At 51.6% G+C, this 26,147-nt stretch overlaps 1 protein-coding gene and 1 long non-coding RNA gene across 3 annotated transcripts; one reads left to right on the top strand and one right to left on the bottom strand.

The window, feature by feature from the left end:
- The first annotated feature begins 8,468 nt into the window (after nt 1-8,468).
- On the top strand, nt 8,469-15,445 carry LOC140686086 (uncharacterized). The gene is made up of 3 exons (XR_012059584.1): nt 8,469-8,636; nt 14,195-14,257; nt 15,237-15,445. It is a non-coding gene; the product is annotated as an uncharacterized lncRNA (long non-coding RNA).
- Nucleotides 10,377-21,615, bottom strand: CCR7 (C-C motif chemokine receptor 7). 2 transcript variants are annotated; one of them, XM_006214280.4, is made up of 3 exons: nt 21,567-21,615; nt 15,577-15,626; nt 10,377-12,536 (listed from the first exon to the last, which is right to left on the bottom strand). In XM_006214280.4, exons 1-3 carry the CDS (start codon nt 21,574-21,576, stop codon nt 11,457-11,459), a joined length of 1,140 nt encoding a protein of 379 aa, XP_006214342.1. In that variant the 5' UTR covers nt 21,577-21,615; the 3' UTR covers nt 10,377-11,456. The 2 variants fall into 2 exon arrangements, with proteins under 2 accessions (XP_006214342.1, XP_072794784.1); XM_072938683.1 differs by lacking the exons at nt 15,577-15,626; nt 21,567-21,615 and adding an exon at nt 14,896-14,951.
- Between the last annotated feature and the right edge of the window lie 4,532 nt (nt 21,616-26,147).

Raw genomic sequence — 26,147 nt, 5'->3', positions numbered from 1 at the left:
GACCACATGTTAGTGGGCGGCCTGAGTGCTGAATTCGTCCACTCAGCTGTTCCTCTGGGTGCTGTCTCGGGTGGGCAGGAAAAAGTGTCTGCCTTCAGTGGTGATGTGTAATAAGGACAGTTACCCTGAGACCCCATCACTGAGACCTCAGCCCCGACGAATGGCAGAATCTGGCCCCGAGATATTTTTGAGGCCTGTGGAAGCCTGGGTTAAGAGAAAGTGCAGGGATGAGAGACATTTGTTGATTTAGCAAACATATCCACCCAGGATCTCTCGGGTGTTGAAGCTCCGATGAATCCCTTTGTCAGAGCCCCGTATAGTGCCAGAGCTGGGGGTTCTGCAGGGACCTGGCTCACGGCAGGAGGTTATCGTCCCTGCAGGAAAGCAGACACCTCGCAGAGACTCATGTCACAAGCAGACACCTCACAGAGACTCAGATCGAATTAGGGGCGCCGTCCCTGCCCCCGCCCCCCCAGCAGGGGAGGCCTGTCAGATCAGTCAGGTGCCCAACCGAGGGCTCCTGGAACTCAGGCCTCCCACTGCAGCTAAACACTGAGCTTTGTACCCCAGGAAGCCTCTCCCTCTCTCTCTCAGGGCTGGGTTCCTGTCAAGGAGACAGAGAAAGTTTCCATTGTGCGTGTGCGTGTGCGTGTGCGTGTGTGTGTGTGTGTGTGTGCCGCCCACGTGGACGTGCCCTATTATCTTTTCCCTTTTGTAGAAAATCAGGTCAGTGGTTTGACTGCTGTCGCTAACCGCACGGCGCAGTGGGGAAGCAGCCCGAGCTGCCGCGGCCTCAGCGAGCGCTGACAGATGAGGGCAGGAGGGTGAGGGCTGGGGTCTGGGGCCATCAGGCCCCCCATTGCGTGGGTCTCCACGCCACGGGTTCCCTGGAAAGCAGCCGCCGACCTGCGGACAGGAAGTCGCCGGCCACATCCCTGCTTCCCTGTCAGTGTTGCTCTCCTACTCCTGACGGCCTCGGCCACCTGCCAGGTCTGAAGCCTCCCCGGTGGACGCTGTTGAGTCATCAGGAATGGGGTCCGAGTGGCCTGGCTTGTGGCTGGGGGCTCCGCAGGGGTGGGTGGGAAGTGTGGGGCCTGAGGTTAAGCCGGGTGGGGTGGAACTCTCCCCGCAGGTAATAATAACAACAACAACAAGGGCTCTGGGCGCGGAGCACTTTCACACCAGTTTCGTCACCTCGCCCACAACACATCCTTGGAAGGGGAGAGAGTGGGTGATATTGTTATGCCCCAGGCTGCTGGTGAGGATGCTCAGAGTGAGAGTGAGGTCAAGAGCCTAGTTCAAAGGCATCAAGCTACCCTGGGGGCCCCGAGAGAGAACTTTCCCCGTTGCCCTTGCAGGTGGTAGGAGGCAGAGCACAGCCATCCATCCGAGCCGGCCAGGCTGGGCTCTCTTGCAGGCTGCGGCCAAAGCGCTGGTCAGAACTGCTGTCATCTCAGGGCTCGACTGGGGCAGGACCTGCCTCCCCAGGCCCGAGGTCTGAATGGGATGGGGGACAGAGAGCAGAGTATCTTCCAGGAAGGGCAGCCCCCCCCCCATCCTGCACAAGTTAACCGTTGCCTTGTCTACTGATCTGCCCCACTCTCCTGCTCCCCAGGCCCTCCTTCTCTGCTCTGCTTTTGCCTCTGTGGCTGTTTCCTCAGAGGCTCAAACAATAGAGGCTGATGATCCAACTGCTAAGAGCACAACCTCCCCTCCCCCTGCAGCCAGAAATCATCTGTTACTGATCGCTGGGGCGCAGGCTGCCAGACTGAGACCTTTCTCTTCCCTCCTACTTCTTACTGGAAATGAGTCCCCCCCCCAACCCCCTATCCTGCCCTGGGCCTCCCTTGGGAAGGTTCAAGGACTCATCTCTGGCTTTGCCTGCTCTGGGAGGCCCTCTGCAGTGGGGTGGTGGGTGGGGGACTGGCGCCCACGGCCTCTGGAGGCCCTTCTGGCGGAGGGGGGAGACTTGTCATGACCTTTCGGGGTCAGCTCAGCTGCCCTGCACTGGATGCAAACTTGGAGGAGCAGCTCACCATGAGGTTACGATGCTGACGCTGCACAGACCGTGCTGGAAATTACAGAGTGCCTTAGAGGGAGAAACACACGGGGGTTTCAGTTCCCATGGAAACGGCATCTATTTGCAGAGGAGCCCTTGTGTGTCAGTGCTGGATGGTTCTAACCTGGTGCTTGGGTGGGGCGGAGGTGAGTGTTGGAGGTCAGGATCATCTGTTTACTGCCTGGGACTCTCCCTGGATGGACGGCAAGTCTGAAAGGGCGCCCTTACCTTTGGCCTTGACCAACACTCTTCCCACAGTTGGGGCCCATCGGCCCCTGGGCATATCTCTGCAATGCAGGGGTTTTTGGGTAGATTTAAAACTTATGAGTCAAAGGTGTGGGAAGACCCCACATTTGACATTTACACATTGATTCCACAAATGTTTTTGACCTATTCTGTGCCAGGCACTGTGCTAGGGCAACCAAGTAGGAGTTGGTATGTACCCGCTAAGTTTGGTGGTTGAGGCCTCCTTTCCTGGAAGGAACTGTGGTCAGAAAGAGGCACAGCGGGGACCTGTGGGGACCACAAGATATCGGCGCACACAGGTCAGTGATGCCACTCCCCTCACTCTGCAGCCAAATTGAGTGACTTCTGTCGTCCTGGGTCGTGGGACCTAACTCCTACATCTCTGGGGGAAAAATTACCCTTAAATGGTTCAGGGAGGCACTCACGCCTTGAGAATGATTGTCATGGGGAGAGTGTTTATCTGTGCCCTCCCCAAAGACTGATGTCTAGGCTGGAGGCCTTCTTGTCTAGTCACCACCAAGACGAGGCCCTTGTGTTAATTTCCCAGTTTTGCATCATTAAACGAACCAATTAAAAAAAAGAGTTTTTATTTTCATATCAATTTGGAGCCACAAAAGAGCTCCTACATCCACTATCTCCTTCAGTGTGATTCTCCCAACAGCATTAGGGAAGTTGTGAGGACACCATGGCGCCCATTTTCAGATAGGGAAACTGAGCCTTGGGAGGAGAGGGGACTTGTTGGGGGTGGCCCAGAGGGTTAATGGTGAAGCTGGTATGGGAATTGGGTGCCAGATGCTTTGCTTTGCTCCCTCCTCCCTGTCGAGGGGGCCTCTAATGCCAGACCCCTACTCTGGCTGTCTTCCGACCCGCCTTGGGGGTGGGAGCTTTCCATGTGCTGGAGAGACAGGGTGGTGGGGAAGGACCACTCTGCCTCTGGTCTCATAGGGGCTGCAGTAGATTCAGAAGATCGCAGGCCCACGAGACTCTGCTGCTCACCCATGTCATCATCGCCTCCATTTCCTTCTCAGTAAATCAGGGAGTGTAGGGGGAGGCGGGATTCTGAATTCCAGTGAAATCAAGGTTCTTGTGGGTGACCACGTGGGTGGCTTTTCCTCTCTCTCCCCTTGGGTGGCTGTAAAGGAGACAGGGCAGGATGGCACGGCAGACTCCCCTTAGAGCTGATCTATGTCCCGATTAACTCCTTAGTGTCTGGTACCACCTAACAGATTGTTGGGCCCGCGGTGAAGCGGCAGAGCCTGGAACAGTTTTAAATAGGGAAGATTAGTTTTGAGGGCAGAAAGGAGAAGAGGAAGAAAAAGTTTCAGGCCTGGGGGTCCTCTTGGCCTGCGAGGGGCGATGAGTGAGATCAAAAGGAGCCTTGGATTCCTGATGGTCCCTGAGGGGATGGCGGGCGATGGACTGTGTCCCCCCGTCTGACATCGGCAACTGGACAGGAAGGGAGGGGTCGGGCCTTGCAAGGCCTGACAAGGAGACAAGATGTCTATCCCCGGGGAGAAGTGAGGCCATAGTGTCCATGCGTACCTACAACCCTGCAATGGGGACACGAGGAGGGGCTGAGGCTGGGAAGTTAGGTGCCCAGCTGCCCAAGGCCCTGTAGCTAGTAAGAAGCAGGGGTGGTGGGGAGGGTCTAGCTCAGCAGCAGAGCGCATGCCTAGCACACACAAGGTCCTGGGGATTGACCCCTCATTAAAAATAAATAAACCTAATTACCTCCGCCTCCTCCAAACAAGACAATGGAAGAAGCAGAGGTGGAGAAGTCTGCCTCTTTCTTTGGGGCCGGTGTTTTTGGGGAAGGACAGAGTTTGGTCACAGCTGCTGGTCCCAGGCCAATGAGCGAAGCCACCAGCTGGAGGTGTTGGGGATGTTGTGGGGGTGGCTAGAAGGAAAGAGTCTGTTTTCCGTGGTGCTTTGTCTGCTGTCCCCAGCGTTAAGGTGATCGAACTGTGCCCACTGGCTGTGGGTGAGAGTGTGTGTGAGTGTCACTCGTGAGTGTCCACAGCCCCCTGGCTCACGTGTGTGCCCCACAGTGCGTGTGCATGAGGGGTGAGGGGACTCTTGCTGTACGTGGAGGTGTGTGCACATGTCTGGGCTTCCGCGTGTGTGTGCAGTGTGTGTACTCTCTGACAGAAATGTCTGTGTGCTGCTTAAACACTTGGTGAACGCATGTACTTGTGAACGCATCCACACCAGCGGGACCGGCCACCGAACTTGCAAGGCCCAGCCCAAAATGAGAATGCTGGGGCTCTTGCTCAAAATTTATTGAGATTTTCAAGACAGGGGTGGGGGTGGGGGGTATAGCTCAGCGGTAGAATGCGTGCTTGGTGTGCACGAGGTCCAGGGTTCAATCCCCAGGGCCTCCATTAAGGGAGGGGGAAAAAAAGAATTTCAAGGTGGAGACAGCTGAGCATTAAATCAGGTGTGGGCCCTTCTGGGTGCAAGCCTGTGTGACTGCACACGTCTCCATGGAGCCAGCTGTGCATATGAGTGAGTGGGCTGCGTGCATGTGTGTGTCTCGGGGGCGGGGGGCTGGGCATGAAATCTGAGTTCTTTCTTCACGACCCCCAGGCCAGGCGCCCCCCCCCCCCGCAGCTGCTGGTGTCTCTCAAAAGAAAGGTGTGTTTTATTTTTGGCGCCTTGGCCGCCTGCTCCCAGAGTGCCCTGGGAGGCTTTTGTTTTACTGCCTTTGTTGGATGGGTGACAGGCACTTCCTTCACCTGCTGCCCCACCAGAAACCACAGCGGGGGGTGGGGCGGCTTCCTCGGCCCCTCACCCACTCACTCTGTGCCTCATTTAGGCATCAACAGGCCTGAAGCCCTGCCGGGCTAACCCCACCCAGACAAGGTACCTTTGGCACATCAGAGCTGGAAGAGATGGCAGAAATCACGGCTCCCTAGGCTCACAGCTGAGATGGAGGCCCAGAGAGGGGAGGCAACCTGTCCTTGTGGCCCAGAGAGCCTGGGGCGGAGCCAGGACACCTGCCTCCTGAGCATACAGCCCTGCAGGCTTGGCCTTTGGAGGAAGCCCTCGGGGGTGGGGGTGGGGGGAAACAGGGCCTGGAGGAGACAAGGGAGACCGAGGTCTCAGGAAGCAGCAAAAACCTGGCTGCCCGCTTAAGGGGTTACATCCCGGGGGGCAGATGGGGCTTTGTCTTTGTTATTTGATTCTCCGTCCTCCCAGGTTGGAGCTCCACATCCAGTGGGTTTTAAGAAATGTTGGCTGTACCTAGCACAATGGCTGGTACAAAGCAGGGGCTCTCTCTATATTTAGTAGTGAATAAACAGCTATTTAGTTGACCTGGGTAGTGGAGTGGCCAGAACGTGGGCTTTGGGGGCCAGCTGGAACTGGCCGAAATCACTCAGTAGCTTTATCACGTAGTACTTGTGTGACTTTGATAAAGTTACTTAACCTCTCTGAGCCTCAGTTGCTTCTGTAAAATGGGACTCTAGGAGGGTTGTTGTGAGGATTAAATGGGATGAGAAATGATGCTTAGTACAGTGTGTTGCACATGATAAAATCCTAATAAAGTTTCAGTGATTCTTGCTAGCTGTGTTATCTCGGGTAAGTTACACAATCTCTCTAAACATCATGTGGTCAGAAGAATCCAGCAGAAGGTGGTACACCTAGCGCAGTCCTGGCACATCACGAACCCTCAGTAAGTGCGAGCCTGTCTCCCCTCCTAGATTAGGCCCTCCACCCCTTTCTCGGGGTCTCTTTCACCCTGAGGCTCTGTGTTTCCTGTAGTCCCGTCCAGGACTCTCCCCCTCCACCCGCTGCCACCCAGCTCTGTCTGACTCTCCCAGGGATGAAAGCTCACAAACGCTCAGTGATCTAGGGCCTCCCCGTCTGTGGGGGTAGGTGGGCAACAGTGGGGGTGGGGTAACTAAGACAGAGGCTGGGGGCAGAGCAGGTGTAGTTCTCGGACGAACATCCAAGTTCTGCCTTTGACAAGGGATTGGAGGATTCTAAGTGGGTCTAGGCTTGTGTCTTGCTCTGGAAGGTGCAGGCAGAAGGATGCGAATGTGAACCTCCCAGGCCCTGTCCTTCCTCTGCTCCACTTTCCCTGGACTCCTGGGTCCAGAGGTTGCCAGTAGCACCCCTTGGCAGGTGAACGTCCCTGAGATGGAGGTGATCAGAGCTGGCGTGTGGTGGAGAGAGGGGTGAGTGCAGACGCAATGCCGGTTTCTGGGGAGTCAGCTGTCTGGAAGGACACCAAAGCTTCCGGGCAAGGGGCAGAGCTGGGGCCGCTGTGGGTGACCACGCCCTCCCACCCCCCACCCCAGCCCCAGGAAGAAGAATGCACCGCTTAGCATTTGCATGTGATCATGTTCCTCCCCAGCGCTGAATGCAGTCTGCATAAACCATACAAGATAAATGCGCACACGTTCCCAGGACTCTTTTTTTAAACATTGGGAAAGAGTTTGGGGGCATTTCATCGGCAGCATCTGTTGAACTTCACAGTGTCAGATATTTACTTAGAGCAGTGATAAAACTCTTCTGTCTTAAGCCAGCTCTGACACAGGCACAAGGGCACTCTGGGGCAAGGCGTGTTTCCTCACCTGCCCTCTTACCCCCAGGATGTCTGACCTCGGGTCCCACCGCGCCGAGAAGGAATGGGGACTGTCAGAGCCAGGCAAAGCCCATCCCTGCCCGGCCCTGCAGGAGATGTTTATTTATCCAGAGATGAGAACCTGGAGGCCAAACTGTTTCGTGGGTACTGTGACACATAGAACAGCCCGGCGAGCGGATTTCTTGGAGCTGGTGAACCAAAGATAAAAGTCAGGTTATATGCACCTTTCAAGGGACTGTGGGAGGGAAAGAACTGACAGCTGCTGGGATGTTTGGATTGGATCACACACACACAGGCGCCTGTGGGAGAATTCACATCCCCTCATTTCTGACGGTTTTTTTAAGTGGAGGTCTTGGGGATTGAACCCAGGACCGTGTGCATGCTAGGCATACTACTGAGCTATACCTTCCCGCCTTGTCCCCTCATTTCTGATTTTGGATGAGATAATTTGAGATTTACTAGTTAGCCTAGAGCTGCTCTGGCTGGTGAGCAGGAGCTGTGGGTTTCTGCAGCAGATCCCTTGTCTGTGTCTCTTTCTGGGCCCCAGACAAGACACATGATGAGGGAGTGGGCTGTGGTGGTAGTGGTCTGGGGTTGGGCTGTGTGTGTGTGTGTGTGTGTAGGTGCGAGCATCTTTCTACCCACTGAGAATACTCTCCAAATCTGGCTCCCAGCCGTGTCATCCCTAGAACCCACCCCATTCCTTCTTCGCCTGCCTTCTGCTCACCACTCACAACTGCTCCCCTCTCCCCATCTCACTTGCCTTAACCACCCTCCCCACCCCAGAGGCCAGTTTCTTTTCCCTCCAACTGTTCACCCCCAACACAGAAATGCAACTGAGAACCTAACTCCCAGAGAGGATCCTTTCTTAAAAAGATGGGTTGCCCGATTTCCTTTGAGCCTGCTGCCATATTTCTTTTCCCCAACCCAGAGGCAAGGACAGGAGCTACTGAACGGGAAGAGGGGAGGCTCTCCTTAAGGACCTGGCCACAGGACAAGAGGGACAGTGCCTGCCCTGTAGAGAACAGCTAGCCAGTCTGGGGTGAGGCTGGCGCGTGCCAGCGTGGGCATGTAGGGGCATGCAAGCAAGTGCAGGAGGAACAGGGGGAGCTCTACATGGGAGCTCAGGAACCCGGGTTCAACTGGTTCGCATTCAACTGTTCATGAGAGTCACTTCCCTCTCTGAGCCTCAGTGGAGTCACCTGGACAATTGGTGGGAAGGATAGAACGAGTAATCTCAAAGTCCCCCTCCAGCTTGATTTCTAAATTGTATGGGGATGGGAATGAATTTGGTTTCCTTGCAATTAGCAGCTTTTTTTTTTTTAAGCTACCATTATCAACCGTGTTTTCATGATTACCAACAGCGCTTTTGTAAGGATTTCTTAGCATTTTATGTACATGAATTCATCTACTCACATCAACCCTAGGATGTAGGTACTGTGATCGTCCCTGTATACAGATTAGGAAACCAAGGCGCAGAGAGACTAAGTAATCAGCTCAAGTTGTGCAGCTGACATTCCAACCAGGCGAGTCTGGCTGCAGAGTCCACGTTCCTCCCCACTGCACTCAGCATTCCAGGCGCTGTGCTAAATGTTTGCCAAATCCTCTCCGTTTCGCAGTTGAGAAATCTGAGACTCAGAGCAGTTGAGCAACAGCTGAAGGTCACACAGCTGGGAAGCTGCAGAGATGAGATTCCCGCATCCGCCTCCTGAGTCCCGGCAGATCCTCAGGCCCTCAAAGCAAGTTGCAAAGTCTCTTTAAAAAGCATGTCTGTTCCTCCCTCTGGACCTCAGTTTCCCCAACTAGAGAAGGACTGGGGGTTGGACCCGCTGATCTTTGGGGTCCCTCGTAGCTCTGTGAGTCCATGATTTGAGAGGTGTGGGGCTTCTGGCTAAAAGAGCAGATTTGCAGCCTGGGATTGTAGTAGGGGGTGGAGGAGCGGGGATCAAAGGGCTGGCAATGGAAAGAAGGGGAAAACTGTTGGAGGTGGGGGCCGTGGGGGCCCTGAACCTGGGAAGATGGGGCAGTTGTATGAAGCAGCTGAGAGAAAAGAGAGAGAGAGGCCCTGTGCAGGGCTGGAGGTGGGGTTCCCCAGTGAGTCCCCTCCTTCTTCCCAGGCCACCACCCTTCAAGCTCAGGGTGGGCACATAAGAGCATTGGGCAAGGGAGCAGGAACCAGGCCAGCAGCAAACCGAGGTCAGAACTTCTGGGACACAGCTTTTTGGGGAACGAGCATTGCTGGGGGTTTTGTAAATACTTGGAGATGTCCAGTTATTTTAGAAAAATGTATTTGAAGCCGAGGTGGCGTGTTTGTGTGGTTGGCCTGACTTCCTGTTCACGACAGCTCTGTTACATTCCTCCCCTTCGGGAACAGAGGATTGGAGGCTCGGAGGGTCGTTTTTCCCAACTGCAACCTCACTAGGATGGGCAGACCAGCGGCCCCTGCACCCACACGCACTGGGCATGGTGCCCTCTGGGCCCCCAAGTTGTGCTGGGTCCCCCTCCCGCCCACACACACTCGCAGCCGGACCTATTAATATTTAATACGGCTGTGGGCGCTGCTGCTCCACGCTGACTGCACCCGGGGCCAGCCTCATCCTTGTCTGGGTGCCGACTCCCAGTTGGGAGCCCGGCTGACAAATCTTGCGCAGTACGTCTGCGGAGGAGGGTCAGGTCATGAACTTACGAGATAAAAGAAAGAGTTTCATTGCCAGGCAGGCTCCGTTTTCAACGAGGCTCTTTTCACTTCGGACAATTAATGGAATCACCTTCGGCATGAGTGTCTCAGCTCCCACTGCCCCAGCTCTAGACCTGGAGCTATTGCAGCGCCGGGACCCTTCAGACACTTCCTCATACATCACAGGTTGGACTAACCTTCTCCCCTGCTTGGAGAAGTTGGGGTGTGGGCAGACATCAGGGCACCCAGTGGGCCTGTGGTGGGGACAGTGGCTGCTCCTCGATCCCAGACCCTGCATGCTGGGTATACACACTACCAAAGGCCATTGCTGCAATAGTGGCCAGTAGGGAAGTTCAGGGGTGCACCTGCCTCTCAAGCATCCAGTGAAGGGTGCCACCTATCACGTGGATCCTGTCCCAAGCCCCCTTGGTCTGGGATGCCTCTGTAGATGGATGCCAGGGAGAGGCCCTCCCTAAACACCAGTTCTGGGAGCCTGAGGGGACTGACCAAGGTTCAGGGGCTCTAGGTCCAGACTGAGCTGGGACAGATGAGCAGGACAGTGTATAAATGTCACTAAAGGTCAGGGAGGATTCCCAACCATAAAGGTTACAGTAACAACTTGGTTCTTTCCAAAGCTCAGCTCAGACCCATGTCTCTGGGTCACCGCTGACCACACAAGCTTGGTTTCTGTCCCATGAGCTTTGGGAGGGTGTTTGCAAGATGGACACCCTGTCCTTCTGCTCCTCCTACCTTTTTCAGCTTCTTGGTTCTTTGTCATCTGAAGGACTCAGGGCAGAGCTCCAGAGACCTCGTCCCTCTGAGCATCTCTGAGAAAGGAAGCCTGGGGGCAAGGAGGGATGTTGGTGTGGTCCAGTGGGGCGTGGGGTTCGCAAAACAAAAACACACTCATTTGCCATTTAACAAAAATTTTTTTCCTTTCTTTTGAAGCTGTTATTTCCTCATGGGAAAACTTTTATTTGTGTATGAGTAAATTGTGCTCTCGTAATTAATTGAAAGCAGAACAGGATGAGAGATTTCTTTTGTCCTGGTGGCAGCCGGCATTGTCACCCACCCCCGGGCCCTAACCTCTCTCCCTGCCTTCTCCTCCCATCCTAGCAGAGCTGAGGCCTGAGAAGGGATGGCCAGACGTCATCCCTGCCCCAGAGCCCTGGCTGGGAAGGTGGCTTTGGCGGGGCCTGGCCTGCAGAAAACACCACACCCTTTCAGCATGGAGAGTAAGCCTATGATGCAAGAGCCAGAGAGGCGGCAGGCGAGGGGCAAGTGTCCTGTTAGGAGACCTGGAGGCTGCGTTTTTGCTGGCTGGGGTGACAGTGGAGAAAGAGAGATGGAGGGAGGGATTCAGAGAGTTAGTCTGACCCATCGGCATTCCCTTCCCCTGCCCAGGTGAGAGGTTGCCCCACTGTCTCTAGTCTTGCAGACAAAGCTTTGCTTTCTGGACGACCTGGCCTCAGATCTTGAATCTCAGTGGGGATGCTTTCCAGGTTAGAAGAAGGTTGGTTCAGAGGACTCGCCAGGCTCCTTCCGCCAGCCACCCTAGCTCTCACCAGCGCTGATCCCTTCACGCCAGGAGGCGTGAATTCTTCCTTGACTTTCACCTTTGCCTTTGAGTTCGGGGACAACGGCCTTGGTTTTGGAGTATTGTCGGATCTGGGGTAGCTCGTCAACCACGTCTCCCCGCAACCGTGCTTGAGGTAGCCAGGGCTGGGGCTCATCTGTCTTCTGTGGCGCAGATTTTTCACCACAAGATAAACTCGAATGGCCAGAACGGCCTTTCCCTCAGCAGCTGTCGGTCCCCGAGTCATCTGCTCCCTGTCCCGACTGGGGGACCCCAGGAGCGGTCCCTCTAGTCCAGGCTGGGGAGCCTCCTATGGGGAGAAGGTGGTGGTGGTCTCGGCCTCCACGCTCATGGAGGACCGCCGGGTGTGCCGGCACGAGGACCACTGCCGGAGCTGCTCCTGGCTCAGGCAGCCCAAGTCCTTGAAGAGCTTGAAGAGGTCGCTGCGGAACTTGACGCCAATGAAGGCGTACAGGAAAGGGTTGATGCAGCAGCGGACGCAGGCCAGGCTGTAGGTGATGTCGTAGGCGATGTTGAGCTGCTTGCTGAGCTCGCAGCTGGTGCCGCTGGTGATGTTGAAGTTGGCCACTGTCTGGGCCAGGACCACCCCGTTGTAGGGCAGCTGGAAGGCTATGAAGACCACGACCACGGCAATGATCACCTTGATGGCCTTGTTGCGCTCGAAATTGCGCGCCTGGAGCAGGGTGCGGATGATGACGAGGTAGCAGAAGCTCATGGCCAGCAGGGGGATCAGAAAGCCCACCACCATCTGGGCCACCTGGATGGTGATCAAGGCCTCCACGCGCTCGGTGATGAGGGAGCAGCGCAGCGCCTGCTCGCTGCTGCTCTTCTGGATGCCGCTGTACAGCAGCTCCGGGGTGGAGAGGACCACGGCCACCATCCAGATGCCCACGCAGGAGAGTTTGCTGATGAGCAGGACACGGGCGCGGTGGCGGTGGGCCGAGACGGCCTGGACGATGGCGACATAACGGTCAATGCTGATGCAAAGAAGCAGGAGCATGCCGCTGAAGAAGCTTATCTTGTAGATGCCAAAGATGAGCTTGCAAATGCTGATCCCAAAGACCCAGGACTTGGCTGCGCTGTATGCCCAGAAGGGAAGGGTCAGGAGGAAGAGGATGTCTGCCACGGCCAGGTTGAGCAGGTAGGTATCGGTCATGGTCTTAAGCCTCTTGAAATAGATGTAGGTCAGCATGACCAGCCCATTGCCCAGCAGGCCCACGAAGCAAATGATGGCGTACATGACCGGGAGGAACCAGGCCTTAAAGTTCCGCACATCCTTCTTGAAGCACACGGACTCGTACAGCGTGTAGTCCACTGTGGTGTTTTCGCCGAGGTAATCATCAGTGACCTCATCCTGACACAGGCACACCTGCGGGGAAGGATGCAACTTAGTGAAGTGGGTCAAAATTTTGCTCCCTTTGAAACCCTGTGATCACTCAGAGCGGTGGTTTTCTAGAATAAATATTTTATTTTTATTGATGGTGGGGAGATAATTAGGTCTATTTATTTATTTTTAGAGGAGGTACTGGGGATTGAACCCAGGACCTTGTGCATGCTAAGCATGCACGCTACCACTTGAGCTACATGCTCCCCACTCCAAGAGCAGTGGGGTCAGCATCGTGAATTCTCAGACCCCACCAAACCAGCACCTCGGGGGCAGGACCCAGGAATTTGCTTTTCTAAACTTTCCGGATGAGCCTTTGGTTTGCAGTTGGTGCTTCTCAAATTGTAACATGCACAAGAATTGCTCTGGGATTTTGTTAAAATGATTTCGTAGGTGGTGGAGGAGCCTGGGACTCTGCATTTGTAATAAGTAGCCAGGATCTGATTTTGCTGACTCTGAGGAACTTGACCCTACAGGTGTTGACTGACAGTGGCCTGGAAATAGTCTGGGCTTTGGGATCAAATGAACCTGTGGCCCAGCTGAATGCACTTCATCGCTCCAAGCCTCAGTTTTCTCAGCTGTGAAATGGAGATAAATACTATCTCCTCCACATGGCTGTTGTGAGATTCATACCAGATTCTGGCACCGTTCTGTCTCTGAGGAGTTTTATTTTGTCCTCTGGAAACTCCAGGAGAGTGGCAACATGTGTCTTTTTTTTCTGACTCTCCTTTGGAACCTGGTGGGAAGGACTTTCTGGGGAGGGACGCCTACAAAAATATCTCAGCTTTTGAGGGAAAAGCCACCTTGGGCTAAGGTTGAGGAGGGCCTGGAGTGACAAGAGAGGAAGGCAAAACTCCGTTAAGAGCCCACAAAGCCCTGGTTTAGGGCAAGCTGCCATGATCATGGGTGGTGAGCGGCTTGAAGACCTGTGGATTTCTGGGACCTGGGGCACAGCGCCCGGCATGCGAGCCCAGGTGCACTGAACTCCACGAGTGTTGCAGGAGTGGATGGCGGAGCCGCAGCCTCAGCTGTGACTGCGTCCTCTCCCGGGAAAGAAGTACAGTCCCGGCTCCATGCTCCCTCTGTGCTCCAAACCCTCTCCCCCCACCTCTCTCCTCTCTCTTCCTCACTGTCTCTTTCGGTGGTGGCGGATCCCAATCAGCAGGGCTCAGCTGCGCAGGGCTTTTTTTAGCCTATCTGCAGGGCAGGGGGAAGGTTCAGGCAGCCTGCTGTGATTTTATCACTGAAGGAGGGCACAGGCGATAGCTGAGCTGTGTGAGCTGTGCAGGGCTGGGAGCCAGGCTGGAAGACGGCTTCAGGAAGCTCCTGGTCCCTCCTCTGGGAATTGGGCCCTGGGCAGCTCAACATAATGGGTTTTCATATAATTGGGGAGCTGGGGGGACTTTAGAGATGAGGAAAGCGGGGCTCTCAGAGAAGTGATGCAGCTCGTTCAAGGTTACTAAGCCAGAAGTAGAATCTAGCATCCCAACTTCCCTGCATCCTGTCTCTTTCTCATTTCCAAACTCTTCTGCCTGGGGATAGGGTGAGGACGAAATCATGTCCAGGACCCTTTGGTGGGAGGGGAGGGCATTGCTATCCCAAGAAGAAAAGTCATGTTAACCCCTTTTCCCTTGTCCAGGCAGGACCACAGCCTGGGAGTCCTGGAAGAGGCTGGCTGCCTTTCGTTGCCCAGGATAACGCCCAAGGTCTGGGGCCCCTGGATATAAGGGGATTCTGGCGCTGAGGGGCAATACACCCAGCCTCTATGAAGTGTGCTTCCCACCACTCCATCCTGCCTTCTCTTTCCCTCCTTCGCACCCGCCTCCTGCACCAGGGGCTACCAGGCTTGAAGTTTCTGCAGCCCACAGCCCTACCACATCCTGCCCCATCTGAGCCACCCCCATCTCGTCAGTAAAGAGAAGGATGAACCCAGCTGTCCCTCATCCCCTTCCCAGGCTCCCAGCCTCCACTGCCAGCAGTACCGCCCCTCTGGAGGCCTAGAAACATGGGAGGGAGTGGTGATGGGGAAGGGGGCCAGCCTGTGGGCTACAGCCCAAGCTCCAGGGGGCCTCTGGGATGGGGTTTTGGGAACAATGCCCAGCTTGGGGCCTGCCTCTGGCCGGAGATCCTGGAAAGCAGCCCCTCTGGCCTCCAGAACTGGAGAAGAGCCAAATTCCAAAGCACTGCCTCTCCAGCTCCGGCTTCAGTTGCCCCCTCCTTGTCCAAGAGAGCTCCCACCCCCAACAAATCAGGAGAGTCGACTCCATGGGTTAGTTTCTTCTAACTCTGGCATTTGGTGGGGGCAGATTTTCTGTCTCCACTTCTGGGATTGAGAAGCTGAAACCTGTAAACTGGAGGCGTTTGCTCCTACAGAGTTCTGAGCTCCTATAAAGGATGTGCTCCATCTCTCCTCCCCTCCTCCCCTCCTCCAGAGTTGAGGGTCCCATCCTACTCCGCACCCCCCACCCAGTGAGGCTCAGCCAGGTTTGTTTATGTCACAAAAGGAAGCTGGAGCTTTGAGGGAAACCTTGGGCTGGAGGTTGGGGGACAGTTTGGGGTCGATACGGTGGTAACCAGCCACCAGACCACACATTCTTTTCCCAGCTCACGTATGAAGATTTACACGCATGTGTGTGCACACACATGTGCAAAACCCAGTAACCTCACAATCTTTGCTTTTTTCAGCTCCTCTCTCCCCAAGAACTCAAGTGGAGTCCTCCTTTCTGTCTCCTGGATGGGGATACTGGAAGCGGGGTGGGGAAGGTGGGGTGACTTGCTTTCCCCCATGTTTTAATTTAAATAGAGTAAAGGAATTTCAGAGAACATCTGTGGCTTTCTAGGGTCACTCAGCAGATGGAAAGGGGTGGCCTTAACTTAATAAATGGCAAATTTGTGTCTGGGCCTATTTCTTTCCAGCAAATGCCCAGCAACTCCCCCAGAACTTTGGGTTTGGGCTTGAGAAGGACTGGGCTTGGAGAGGGGGCGTGGGGGAGGGGCTGGAGCTGTCCTTGGCGGGAGACCTCACCTGGAAAATGACGAGGAGAGCCACCACCAGCACGCTTTTCATTGGCTTCCCTACAGGAGACAAGGTGAGAAAGTTATTGCTTGGCAGGGACGGCTCTTTGTTCTGGGGGGAGAAAAAAAGCCACGGAGACAGGGAGACTGTAGGGAAGTTTCATCACGGGCTCCAGACACTGCCTTTGCCGAAACAGAACATCAGAATCAGACTGTGCCTTGGAGCACTTGGCTGGCTGCCCAGACTCACTGCCCTCACCTCCTCGTCCTCCTCCAGGGAGATGTCCTGGGAAGGAGCGGGATGGGAGTGCAGGGCAGCCCTACTCCTTCCTTGGCTCTTCAGGGCCTCTTCTGGAGTTGGAAAGCCCACCCTGGCCCAGACCACCCCTCAAGGCCGAGCTTCAGCTGACCTTGACTCCCGCGTCTGAGCATCCCCCTCCAGCTCCATGTTATGCAGGAAGTAATGTGGTGGCACGAGTGCATGCGTGCGTGCGTGCATGCGTGTGTGTGTCCTGTGCTGCTCTGGTGCCAGGAGCCCATGGGGAGCACTTCCCCCTTGCCCAGGTGAGTGGATGGCCACATTTGAAGCCCCGAGTGTTTTCTGAAGGAGGCCGACAGACGACAGAAAGTGATTTCACAAGGCTGGGAGGAGCAGTGTCACTTACTGACCTCTCAAGGGCAGATGGGAAAGTTCTTCCGCACCACAGAGCTCCCCAACAGCCCCGCGTCCAACTGACATCCATCCAGCGCGGACTGCGGGGTTCACCCGGCCCACCTCCCCACCTGGCCTTTGGGACAGAAACCTCTTCCCTTTTACCCAGGGCAGGCTCCGCATTGAGATGGCACGCAGAACTGTGCTACTGAATGAATGAATGAATGAGTGTCCTGCCTGCCCTTCTCCCAAGGTGCCCTGGGGGGACCCTGCCCCGTGGCAGGCAGTGTGGCGGGTGGAGAGTGTTCCCTGAGGTACCTACTTTTTTTTTTTTTTTTGGCTTGACTGAAGCATGTGAATGTTTTCTCTTCTTTAACTTGCTTCTAACACAGGGCCTTGGGAGGCGGGGGAAAGGGAAACACGGTGGGCTGGGGCCTTGCCTGGCTTGCCCAGAGTCGGGTCAGAGCCTGGGTACTTTCTGGAAGGCAGGAGGCTCTCCTTGGGCCTGAACCAGGTTCGCACCAGGCCTTACAGGCTGCAAACAGGACGAGCGCTGACTGCTTAGTCCTGCTTTGTGGCTGAGCTGAGGGCTGGACCTGGAACTTATTTCCTCCAAAGTCTGAGCCCTGGGTAATTTATACAGGAGTTGCATCTCACTTAACAGCCTGGAAGCTGTGCCCTCTTCACCTTCAGATCCCCCTTCCTGTGACCTGACCCTCAGTTCCCAGCCAGGCCCACAGGAGAGAGTCAGTAGCTGTTGATGCCACGAATGAAGACAAGTCAGGACTTGCTGGCCCGTTGCACCTCCAGGCTCAGTAGGGTTCGTGGAGAAATTTTTGCGATCCTGCTTCTAGCACCTTCTGGAGGCTGGGGGCCCACTCCAGCAAGCAAGGGGCTCTTTTTCCCAAGAGACAGCAGCCCAGACCCAGAGAGTCTGTGTGCTTGGCCACAGCACCACCTGCTGGAAATTTCGTGGCATGACACAAAAGTTGCAGTTGTGCTCCAGGAGTGTGCCTAAGGCAGGGATTCTGGGCTTGGGGGACCCGGGGACAGGAGGAAAGGCGTTGAGCCACATAAAGAAACTGGCATTTCCCCCAAATTAAACTGTACACTACTGCTAAACATGTCTTCTTAAAGCATAGTTCTGATGCCAACCTCCACTGCGCCCTCCTCCTAAATCCTTAGGACCTCTCTACCTGCCGTGAGGTTGATGTCTTAGGGACAGCAATCAATCCCTCCACTGTCCACTTAAGCCTGCCTTCCTAGCCATGTCTTCTGTTCCTGGGGACAGGCACCTATTCTCCCGTCGTCCCCGGGATTTGCGGTCCTGGGTGGGAATGGATTTCTCTGCAACATCATGGCTCCCTTCTCTCATCCCCCTTCCTTGGTGAATTATCCCGTGACCCCTGAGCTTGAGTCCACATCTCTGCCTTCAAAAACACTCTCTTCAGGGTCCAATGCACTGCCCTTCCTCCACTGACTCATCTTGATGTGAAGCGCTCGAGGTTTCTTTAAGCACGTACAAGTCTTTCGGTTACTCTAGAGAAAGCCTGATCTGACTGTCAGTGAGAACTGAGAAACCTCAAAGTTTTGATGTCATAATGGGTGAAATACGAGGAGCAAGAGTTGTGTTTCTATTTTACTCCTTCAACCCCCTCTCCTGGGCCCCGTCTCAGTGCTTTTGCCACTGGCTGGGGGAGGGGAGAGGGGTGGGGGCTGGTGTGTGTTTGTGTGGAGGTGATGTCTCATTCCAGGTGTGTTGGAGCTGGTGGATGAGCAGAGATCTTCTACGATCAGAAAAGGCCATTTTCAAGCAAGGTGACCAAACAGCAACTTCGGGGAACTCTGGTGTGTGGCAGAGGGGACTAGGTCAACGGCCTTGACTCAAATTATTTCTGTCTGTTACAAAGTCATAAAGCAACTGGCCTTGGCTGGCAACTTGGGTGGGTCCAGAGAGGTTGGGAATCACAGAGTTTGAGGAGCGGTTGACTTATGTGTCGGGTATTTTCAGAGTTCTTGAGTTTCTAGTAATCATCACAACGAAAAGGAAATTCCCTAGAACTCCAACCGTAGCTCCCAGCTAGAGAAACTAGAGACTGGTGACTTTCTCAGAGTCATAGAACTGGCCAGGAGTGGAGCTGGGCTTTGAATCCATCCTTCAGAAGCCATACTCCTAACAGCTCATCTGTGCTTCCTCTCAGGCTGTATGTACCCCTCCCTCAAAACATCCTGTGAGTTACCCCCATTCTGTCTTCCAGAAAATAGAGATCCAGAGAGATTAAGCCACGCATTTGGGGTCACACATCTGCCAAGAGATGGACCTGAGATTTGAATGGAACTCTCACTACATCATTTCTGATGAGCCTGCGGTGTAGAGGGATCTCTGTGGGACATAAAGGGGATCCTTGCTCTCCCCTGTCCCACTGGTTACCCAATTCTGTTGCTTCTGCCCCCTAATATCTCAGAGCTGGCCCTACCTCTACCCTGACATAAGGCTTTGCTGCCATAGAGCTCCTCTGAAACAAAAATTACGTCCTTTAACCCACCTAACTGAAAAAAGAAAAATCTTCCCCGGCTCCCCATTGCTTTCAGGAAAAAGTGCCAACTTCTGAGCAATGCCACCTGGAATCTTAAAGATGGGCCCTGCCTGTCCCTCTTGCCTCCCTGTCTCCCTTCCTCCTTGGCACAGCCAGGTTCTTTATACTGTCCTCAACTTGCTTCTTTCTTATCTCTGTTAGCTTTTGTCAGAGCAGACCAGCTGGGAGCCTGCAGGCTGAGTCCCTGAGAAATTCTGCTTGGCTATATGGAATTTGCAAAAAATTGGATTTGGATGCCTTTAGGTGGGGCTTCTGCTCTCTGAATCACAACATTCACCTCCACTTACTACATCTTACGCCCATTCTCTTATTTACATCATTTGTTTCTGATGGCAATCAAGTTTGCTATCCCTGCCATATCCTGGGCCCCTTGCTTCTCCTGTTCTGGTTTGATAACTTCTACATACCCTTCAAAACCCAACTTAAATGCTCCCCAACTCATGTTCACTGTTCGTTTCTTTGAGTTTCACAACAGCCCTGTTTTTACCCCATCAGCGCTGTCTTTCCCTCTGTTGTAGTGTCTTTTTTGACATAGGTGTCTCTTCCCCCTCCCAGGCTGGTCACACCTGAATTCCCCCAGCAATGGCAGTTGACTGAAAAAAAGTACCAAGCAAAGAGGAGAGACTTTCCAACAGCTCCCAAGGCTTCAGGATTTCCCTCCTTCCCAGCCAGGCTCCCCATAGGCCTGGAGGGATTGGCCCTGAATTCCTTCAGCATCCCTTTCTGCCACCATCTCTGGCCAAGCTATGAGAGATGAGTATTCACAGGCTTATTTTTCTCTTCCGTGCTTTGGAAAATTCTAACTGAGGCGTTAGGCCCCATTTCTTGAAGGTGGGGAAGGCATCTGGGGCTGCTCATTCAAATCGTGAAAAAGACCAGCTCAGCCCTGGTTCAGCGGTGTTTTTCATTTTGTGTAACAGAAACTCTGCCGCTCACCTGCCTTGGGCTCCCCGCCAGGCTGACGAAGAGAGAGAAACAGATCCTCGGTGGCCCGCCCGCCCTCCCAACGGCCCAGAGCCCGGGAGCCTGAGCTGAGCAGTGTCTCAGTGGCTTCCCTCCTACCACTGTTTGAGGCTCGGCCGTTGGGGCTCTCGAGTTGAGTGAAGCAGAAAGAACATCCCTTTCTCCTGGACCAGAGGTTTCTTACATTAAAGGGACCTCCCTCTCTGCATGAAAGCCTGTGGGTCTGGCACCCCCAACCCTGCTCCTGGGAGGAAGACCCTCTGGGCTGTGCTGGGACTGCTCTCACAATCAAGACAGTGGTGGACACCTCTCTCTGACCTTATATTCTGTCATTTTATGGCTTGAAATCAACTAAAGGCTTGAAATCAGCTATGGTGAGAGAATGTACACTATGGAAATTGGCAAGTACTACAAATCAGAGTCCACGCTGGGGGAGCTGGTTCTCCAGGCTTTCCCAGCACAGCATGGGGACATGCTTGGCTTCCTTCACAGAGATCAAACTGAGAGGCAGGAGCGGGATCTCCAGGGCATGGCATCTACATTCTGAGACCATGGTCAGTGGGGGTGGACATCTAGGGAGTGGGATTAGCGAGCAGGCTGCTGGGAAAAGGGGGATGTTGGAAGAGAGTCTTAAAAACTAAAATCAGAGTGCTTGATGCCATTCATTCATTCATTCTACACACGTTTTCTGCTCACACCCCCGAAGCACCTAGGAATCAGAGGTGGAGAATCAGACCCTGCCTTCCAGGAGTTTGCAGTTGGTGACTGGGACCACTGTTTGTTTGTTGGTTCCACCCAGGGTTCTGGGTGGGTGGAAAAAGCAGGCATGAAGGCAAGAGGCTGTGGTGTGGTGGGAAGGAGTGTGAGGACAGCACAGGGTGCATGGGGAACCTTCACTTTTTAAAGCCAACCCCTTGCGGCTTTGAGGCCGCTGTGGTGCTTTACTTGCTGGTGAGAACGAGCCATCCAGGAACCTGGCCTTTGTAGCCTCAACCTGGTCTGACTCTTCAGCTGAGATTTATAAACCAGGTGTCCCGGGCTGGACGAACCCACCCCAGAACCCGCTCTGGGCTTCCCCTGGACTCCCTCTGGTTAAGATCGAAGTTAGACCTGGGGACGGGCTTTTTAAAGGGAGGGGTCATCTCTCTGGGTAGAAAAGTAAATGAGGCTGGGGGACTGAGCTGGAGGCCCTGGCTATAATCTCTCCCAGCTGAATTCCCCTTGTGGTCTCCTTTCACGTCGCCCACCCATCCTTGAACCTGCAAAGGGCAACGGCTTGCCTGTGGGATGGGCAGCAGTGAGAATACAACCACAGATTGCATAGTATTGTATAGTGCAATTTACACAGTGCACTCACCTTTAATTTAAGGTGGGCATCAAAGGGGCAGTGGAGGGGCCCGAGTTCCCCCCAGGGAGAATTTCCCCTGATTGTTTCATCCCAGAGAGCCTCACCCATCACCCCAGGCTGAGACAGAACAGGTGCTGTCCAGATCACCACCAACCCCAGCCCTGCTGCCTTCGGTAGTCCCTACTGTTTTGAAAGATACCACCCCCTTGTCTTTCCTGGTACTTGCTCCCGCAGGTCTGAAAGGTGAACCCTCCTTGCGTGGGAGAACAGAGTGGCACTCCCTGGGAGCAGCCACCGATTCCCACCAAAGTTCCACCTGCTTTCTCCGGGAGGTTCCCCCATGCCTTCCAGCCCCATCCTCCACGCCCATTCCACTGTCAGTCCAGGTGTCCGAGGGACCCCAGTAACTGCTCTTCCTCACACAGGGGAGGCTCACTTACCCAGGTCCATGACGCTCTCGGCGGGTGAAACCACACAGGAAGGTTGTGCTGGGCCTCTGTCTGGGGAGGAAGTGGCATGAGCCGCTTTTAAGCTGTGAGAGGAGACACCCTCTTCCCTGCCCCTCCCACCCTGGCTCCTCCCTCCAATCTGGCCTCACTCATGGTCTGGACTCAGGTGCCATCTGGAACCAAGGGGTGTGAGGGGTGTGAGAAAGTGACAGAGAGTGACGGCCCACTCACTGGTCATAGGATCATGAATCATTGGGTTATTTGCATTCAAAAAGCCCCCATGTAGGTCTTCAAGCCCAAACTGGGGGCCTAGCCCAAGGCAGGGGAGTAGGGTCAGTTCATTGATTCAATGAATGCTGACTCACAGACAGAAAACAAACGTATGGTTACCAGGAGGGAAAGGGGGTGAGAAGGGACAAATTGGGAGTTTGAGATTTGCAGATACTAACTATAACTAGATAACAAGTCTCTACTGTAGAGCACAGGGAACTCTATTCAATATCTTGTAGTAACCTATAATGAAAAAGAATATGAAAAGGAATATGTGTATGTATGTATATGATTGACTGAAACATTATGCTATACACCAGAAAGCGACACAACATTGTAAACTGACTAACTTCAATTAAAAAAAAAATTTAAAAACCACACAGAAAACCCCCAAATGTTTATAGCCTGAATACCACGTGCCAAAGAGTCAGAGATGGGAGATGTGTCTCTGTCCTTCTCTAGACTTGTTCAATGTCACAAGGGACTACATTTCCCAAAATACTTTGCTGTCTGGCTTTGGGTAGTTCTGGCCAATGGGAGGCACTGACAAATGATGGATAGTCGAAGGGGAGGGATTCCAGGATGTCTCTTTTCTTTTTTTCTCTTTTCTTTTCTTTTTTCCTTTCCTTTTCTTTTCTCTTCCCTCTCCTCCCGTCTTCTCTTCCTTTCTTTTCTTAATGATAGTTTTATTTAGCTATAAGTCACAAATGAATTTACTCTTTTAAAGTGTACTAGTCAATTTTTTTTTGTATATTCACAGAGTTGTGCAACCATCACCACAATCAATTTCAGAACGTTTTAAATCACCTCCCTCTGTTACCTCCCCCATACTCTTTAGCAATGACTCCCTATGTCCTTCCCCACACCCCAACCCTTTCTGTCTAATTTCTGTCTTTATAGATTTGCCCATTCTGGACATTTCACATACATGAAGTATAATTCTTTATACAATGTATGGCCTTTATGTTTCTGGTTTCTTTCACACTTACATAGTGTTTTCAGGGTGCGTACATGTTACAGCACGTGTCATTTCCTCATTCTTTTTTATGGTCCAATAATATTCCATTGTATGGATGTACCACATTTATTTATCCACCAGCAGTTGGACATTTGTGTTGTTTCCATTTTTTGGCTATTTTGAATAACGCTGCTAGGAACATTCATGCACAAGTTTTTGTGTGGACATATACTTTTGTTTCTCTAGGATATGTGCCCAGGAGTGAAATTGCTGGGTTATATGGTAATTAGATGTTTAACATTTTGAGGAACTATCGAAATTTTCCCAAAGTAGCCTCACCATTTTACATTCCCATCAGCAATGTATGAAGGTTCTATGTCCTTGACAAAACTTGTTATTGTCCATCTTTCTGATTCTCACCATCCTAGTGGGTGTGGTTTTGATTTGCCTTATCCTAATGACTGATGATGTTGATAACTTTTTCATGTGCTTATTGACCATATGTAAATTTTCTTTGGAGAAATGTCTATTCAAATCCTTTGCCCATTTTTAAATTGGCTTATTTGGTTTTTATTGTTGAGTAGTAAGATTTCTTTATGTATTCTGGATAAAAGTCCTTTATCAGATATATGATTTGTATATATTTTCTCCCATTCTGTGAACTGTCTTTACTTTCTTGATGGTGTCCTCTGAAGCACAAAACTTTAAAATGTTGAGGTCAAATTATTTTTCTTTTCTTACTTCTGCTTTTCGTGTTGCCTAATTCAAGTTCATGAAAATTTATTTTTTTTCCAAGAGTTTTATAGTTTTAGCCCTGACATTTAGTTCTGAGTCATTTGGAGTTAACTTTTGTGTATTATGCATATTCCTTTTTATTCCTAGTTTGTTGGATTTTGTTAAATCCCTTTTCTGTGTCCATTGAGATGATCATTTTTTTGGTCCTTTGTTCTATTAAATATAGTGCGTTACAGAGATTGGTTTTTGTATGTTGAACCAACTTTGAATTCTTGTGGTAAATCACTTGGTCATGATGTATAATCTTTTTTTAAATGTTGCTGGATTTGGTGAAGATTTTTGTTAAGGATTTTTGCATCTAGATTTAGTGGGAATATTGGTCTCTAGTTTTTTTTTGTATGATGTATTTTTGTGGTTTTGGTATCAGGGTAAGTCTAGTTGAAGTTCTGTCAATTTTGCTGATCTTTTCAAAGTAACAACTTTTGGTTTTATTGACTTTCTCTATTTTTGCCTATTCTATATTTCATTTATTTCCATTCTAGTTTTTGTTATTTCCTTCCTTCTTTTTGATTTAGGCTTAGTTAGCTCTTCTTGTTCTGATTTATTAAGGTCTTTTTCTTTTTATTAAGGATTTGAGATCTTTCTTCTTTTTCCTAATATAGGCATTTACAGCTGTAAATTTCTCACTAAGCTGCTTTAGCTGCATCCCATAGGTTTTGATATTTTGTGTTTTCATTTTCATTCATCTCAAAGTATTTTCCAATTTCCCTTGTGAATTCTTTTTTCAACCCCTTGATAATTTAGGAGTGTGTAGGTAAATTTCTACATATCTGTGAATTATTCAGATTTCCTTTTGTTATTGACTGTGGTCAGAGAATATACTTTGTATGATCTCAGTTCTTGAAATTATTGAAAGTAGGGTATTGAAGTCTCTGACTGTGATTGTTGAATTGTGTATTTCTCCTATTTCTCCTTTCAATTCTATCAACGTTTGTTTCATGTGTTTTTGGTCTCTGTTGTTTGGAGACCATATATGTTGTTTGCATGTATGTTTATTCATTATGTCTTCTGGATGGATTGACCCTTTTATCATTATAAAATATCTTTTGTCTCTATGAACAATTTTTATCTTAAAGTCTGTTTTCTCTGATATTAGTATAGCCTTTCTAACTTTTGGGGGGTTACTGTTTGCATATTTTTTTCCATCACTAGGATATTTCTTTCCACCCTTTACTTCCAGGGGCATCCCCAGCAATGGCTATGTGTTTTTGATGCCAGAGTCCATCAGCCAGACCCTACCTCTGTGGTGCCAGCACCTGTGAGTAATCCCTCCCTTGGCTCCAGCTAGTTTCTCTTCCTAGTTTCTGGGCTCTGGTAACACTACTTTCTCCCTGTGTCTCTCCAGCTTTAGGGATGATGGCAACTTTCTGCTGTTATTAATTTCTGGGTGGCCTCACCATCCCTTGTTTCCTTCTCAGCTCTTCTATCACCTGTATAACTGGCTCCCTATGTTAAATTTCTTTCATCTGAAATACCTAGAGTGGGTCTTTTTTGCTTCAGCCCTGACTGATATAAGGTGATTCCTATTCTCAAGGAGTTTAAGGTATACTAGTCCCCTTTTATCCATGGTTTTGCTTTCTGTGGTTGCAGTTATCTGTGGTCAACCATGGTCTGAAGATATTAAGTGGAAAATTCCAGAAATAAACAATTTATTATTTTTAAATTGTATACTGTTCTGAGTATCATGATGAAATCTCACACCGTCCTGCTCCATCCCACTTGGGATTCCCAACCATTGATATCCTCATGGCTTGATGATCCAGGATCACCTGAAGCAGATGATTCTCCTGACGAATCGTCAGAAAGTCATCAGAATTAGCCTAATGTTATGTTACAAGGCTCATGTCACTCACCTCACTTCATCTCTTCATGTGGGCATTTCATCATCTCACATCATCACAAGAAGAAGAGGGCTAAGTACACTATAATAAGATATTTGGAGAGAGAAGGAGGGAGGGATGGAGAGAGAGAACATTCACATAACTTTTATTATAGTATATCGCTGTAACTGTTCTTTTGTTAGTTGTTTTTGTTGATCTCTTACCATGCCTAAGTTATACATTAAACTTTATCACAGGTGTGTATGTATAGGAAAAGACATAGCATATGCGATCTATGGAGTTTGGTAATATCTGTGGTTTTAGGCATCCAATGGGTCTTGGAATGTATCCCCCACAAATAAGGTGGGATTACTGTGCAGAAGAAGTTCAGGCTAGATTGCACCCCTGTTGCCTACAGTTATGACCAAGGCCAAGCACAACATGATACTTCACCTAAAACAAGAGAAGGAAATCCACAATTGAATAGCGCTGGAAGAGAAACAGACAAGTAGATAGAATAGCTCTTCTTCACCCCAGAGATACGTAGAACTTTCAGTTGAGATGTAGTGTGGGGAGCCTAGCTCTTCACCACTCCCTGTGTGGTCCTGGGTAAGTTGCTTCCCCTCTCTGGGCTGGAGCTTTTGCAAATGTAAAGTGAGGGTACTGGACTGCCTAGGAGATAAGATATCTAAGCTTTGGCATCTGATATTCTGAAGTGCAGAGCTTTCT

This window comes from Vicugna pacos, chromosome 16, assembly GCF_048564905.1.
Source record: "Vicugna pacos chromosome 16, VicPac4, whole genome shotgun sequence".
NCBI classification, from domain to species: Eukaryota; Metazoa; Chordata; class Mammalia; order Artiodactyla; family Camelidae; genus Vicugna; species Vicugna pacos.
This window is presented reverse-complemented; position numbering and strand designations above follow the sequence as displayed.

Bases quoted from the DNA above. Each gene is read 5' to 3' on its own strand.
- CCR7 (XM_006214280.4), bottom strand. The intron at 12,537-15,576 runs GTGAGGTCTCCC...CCTTCCCCGCAG, and splicing joins CTCTCCTCGTCATTTTCCAG to GTGTGCCTGTGTCAGGATGA.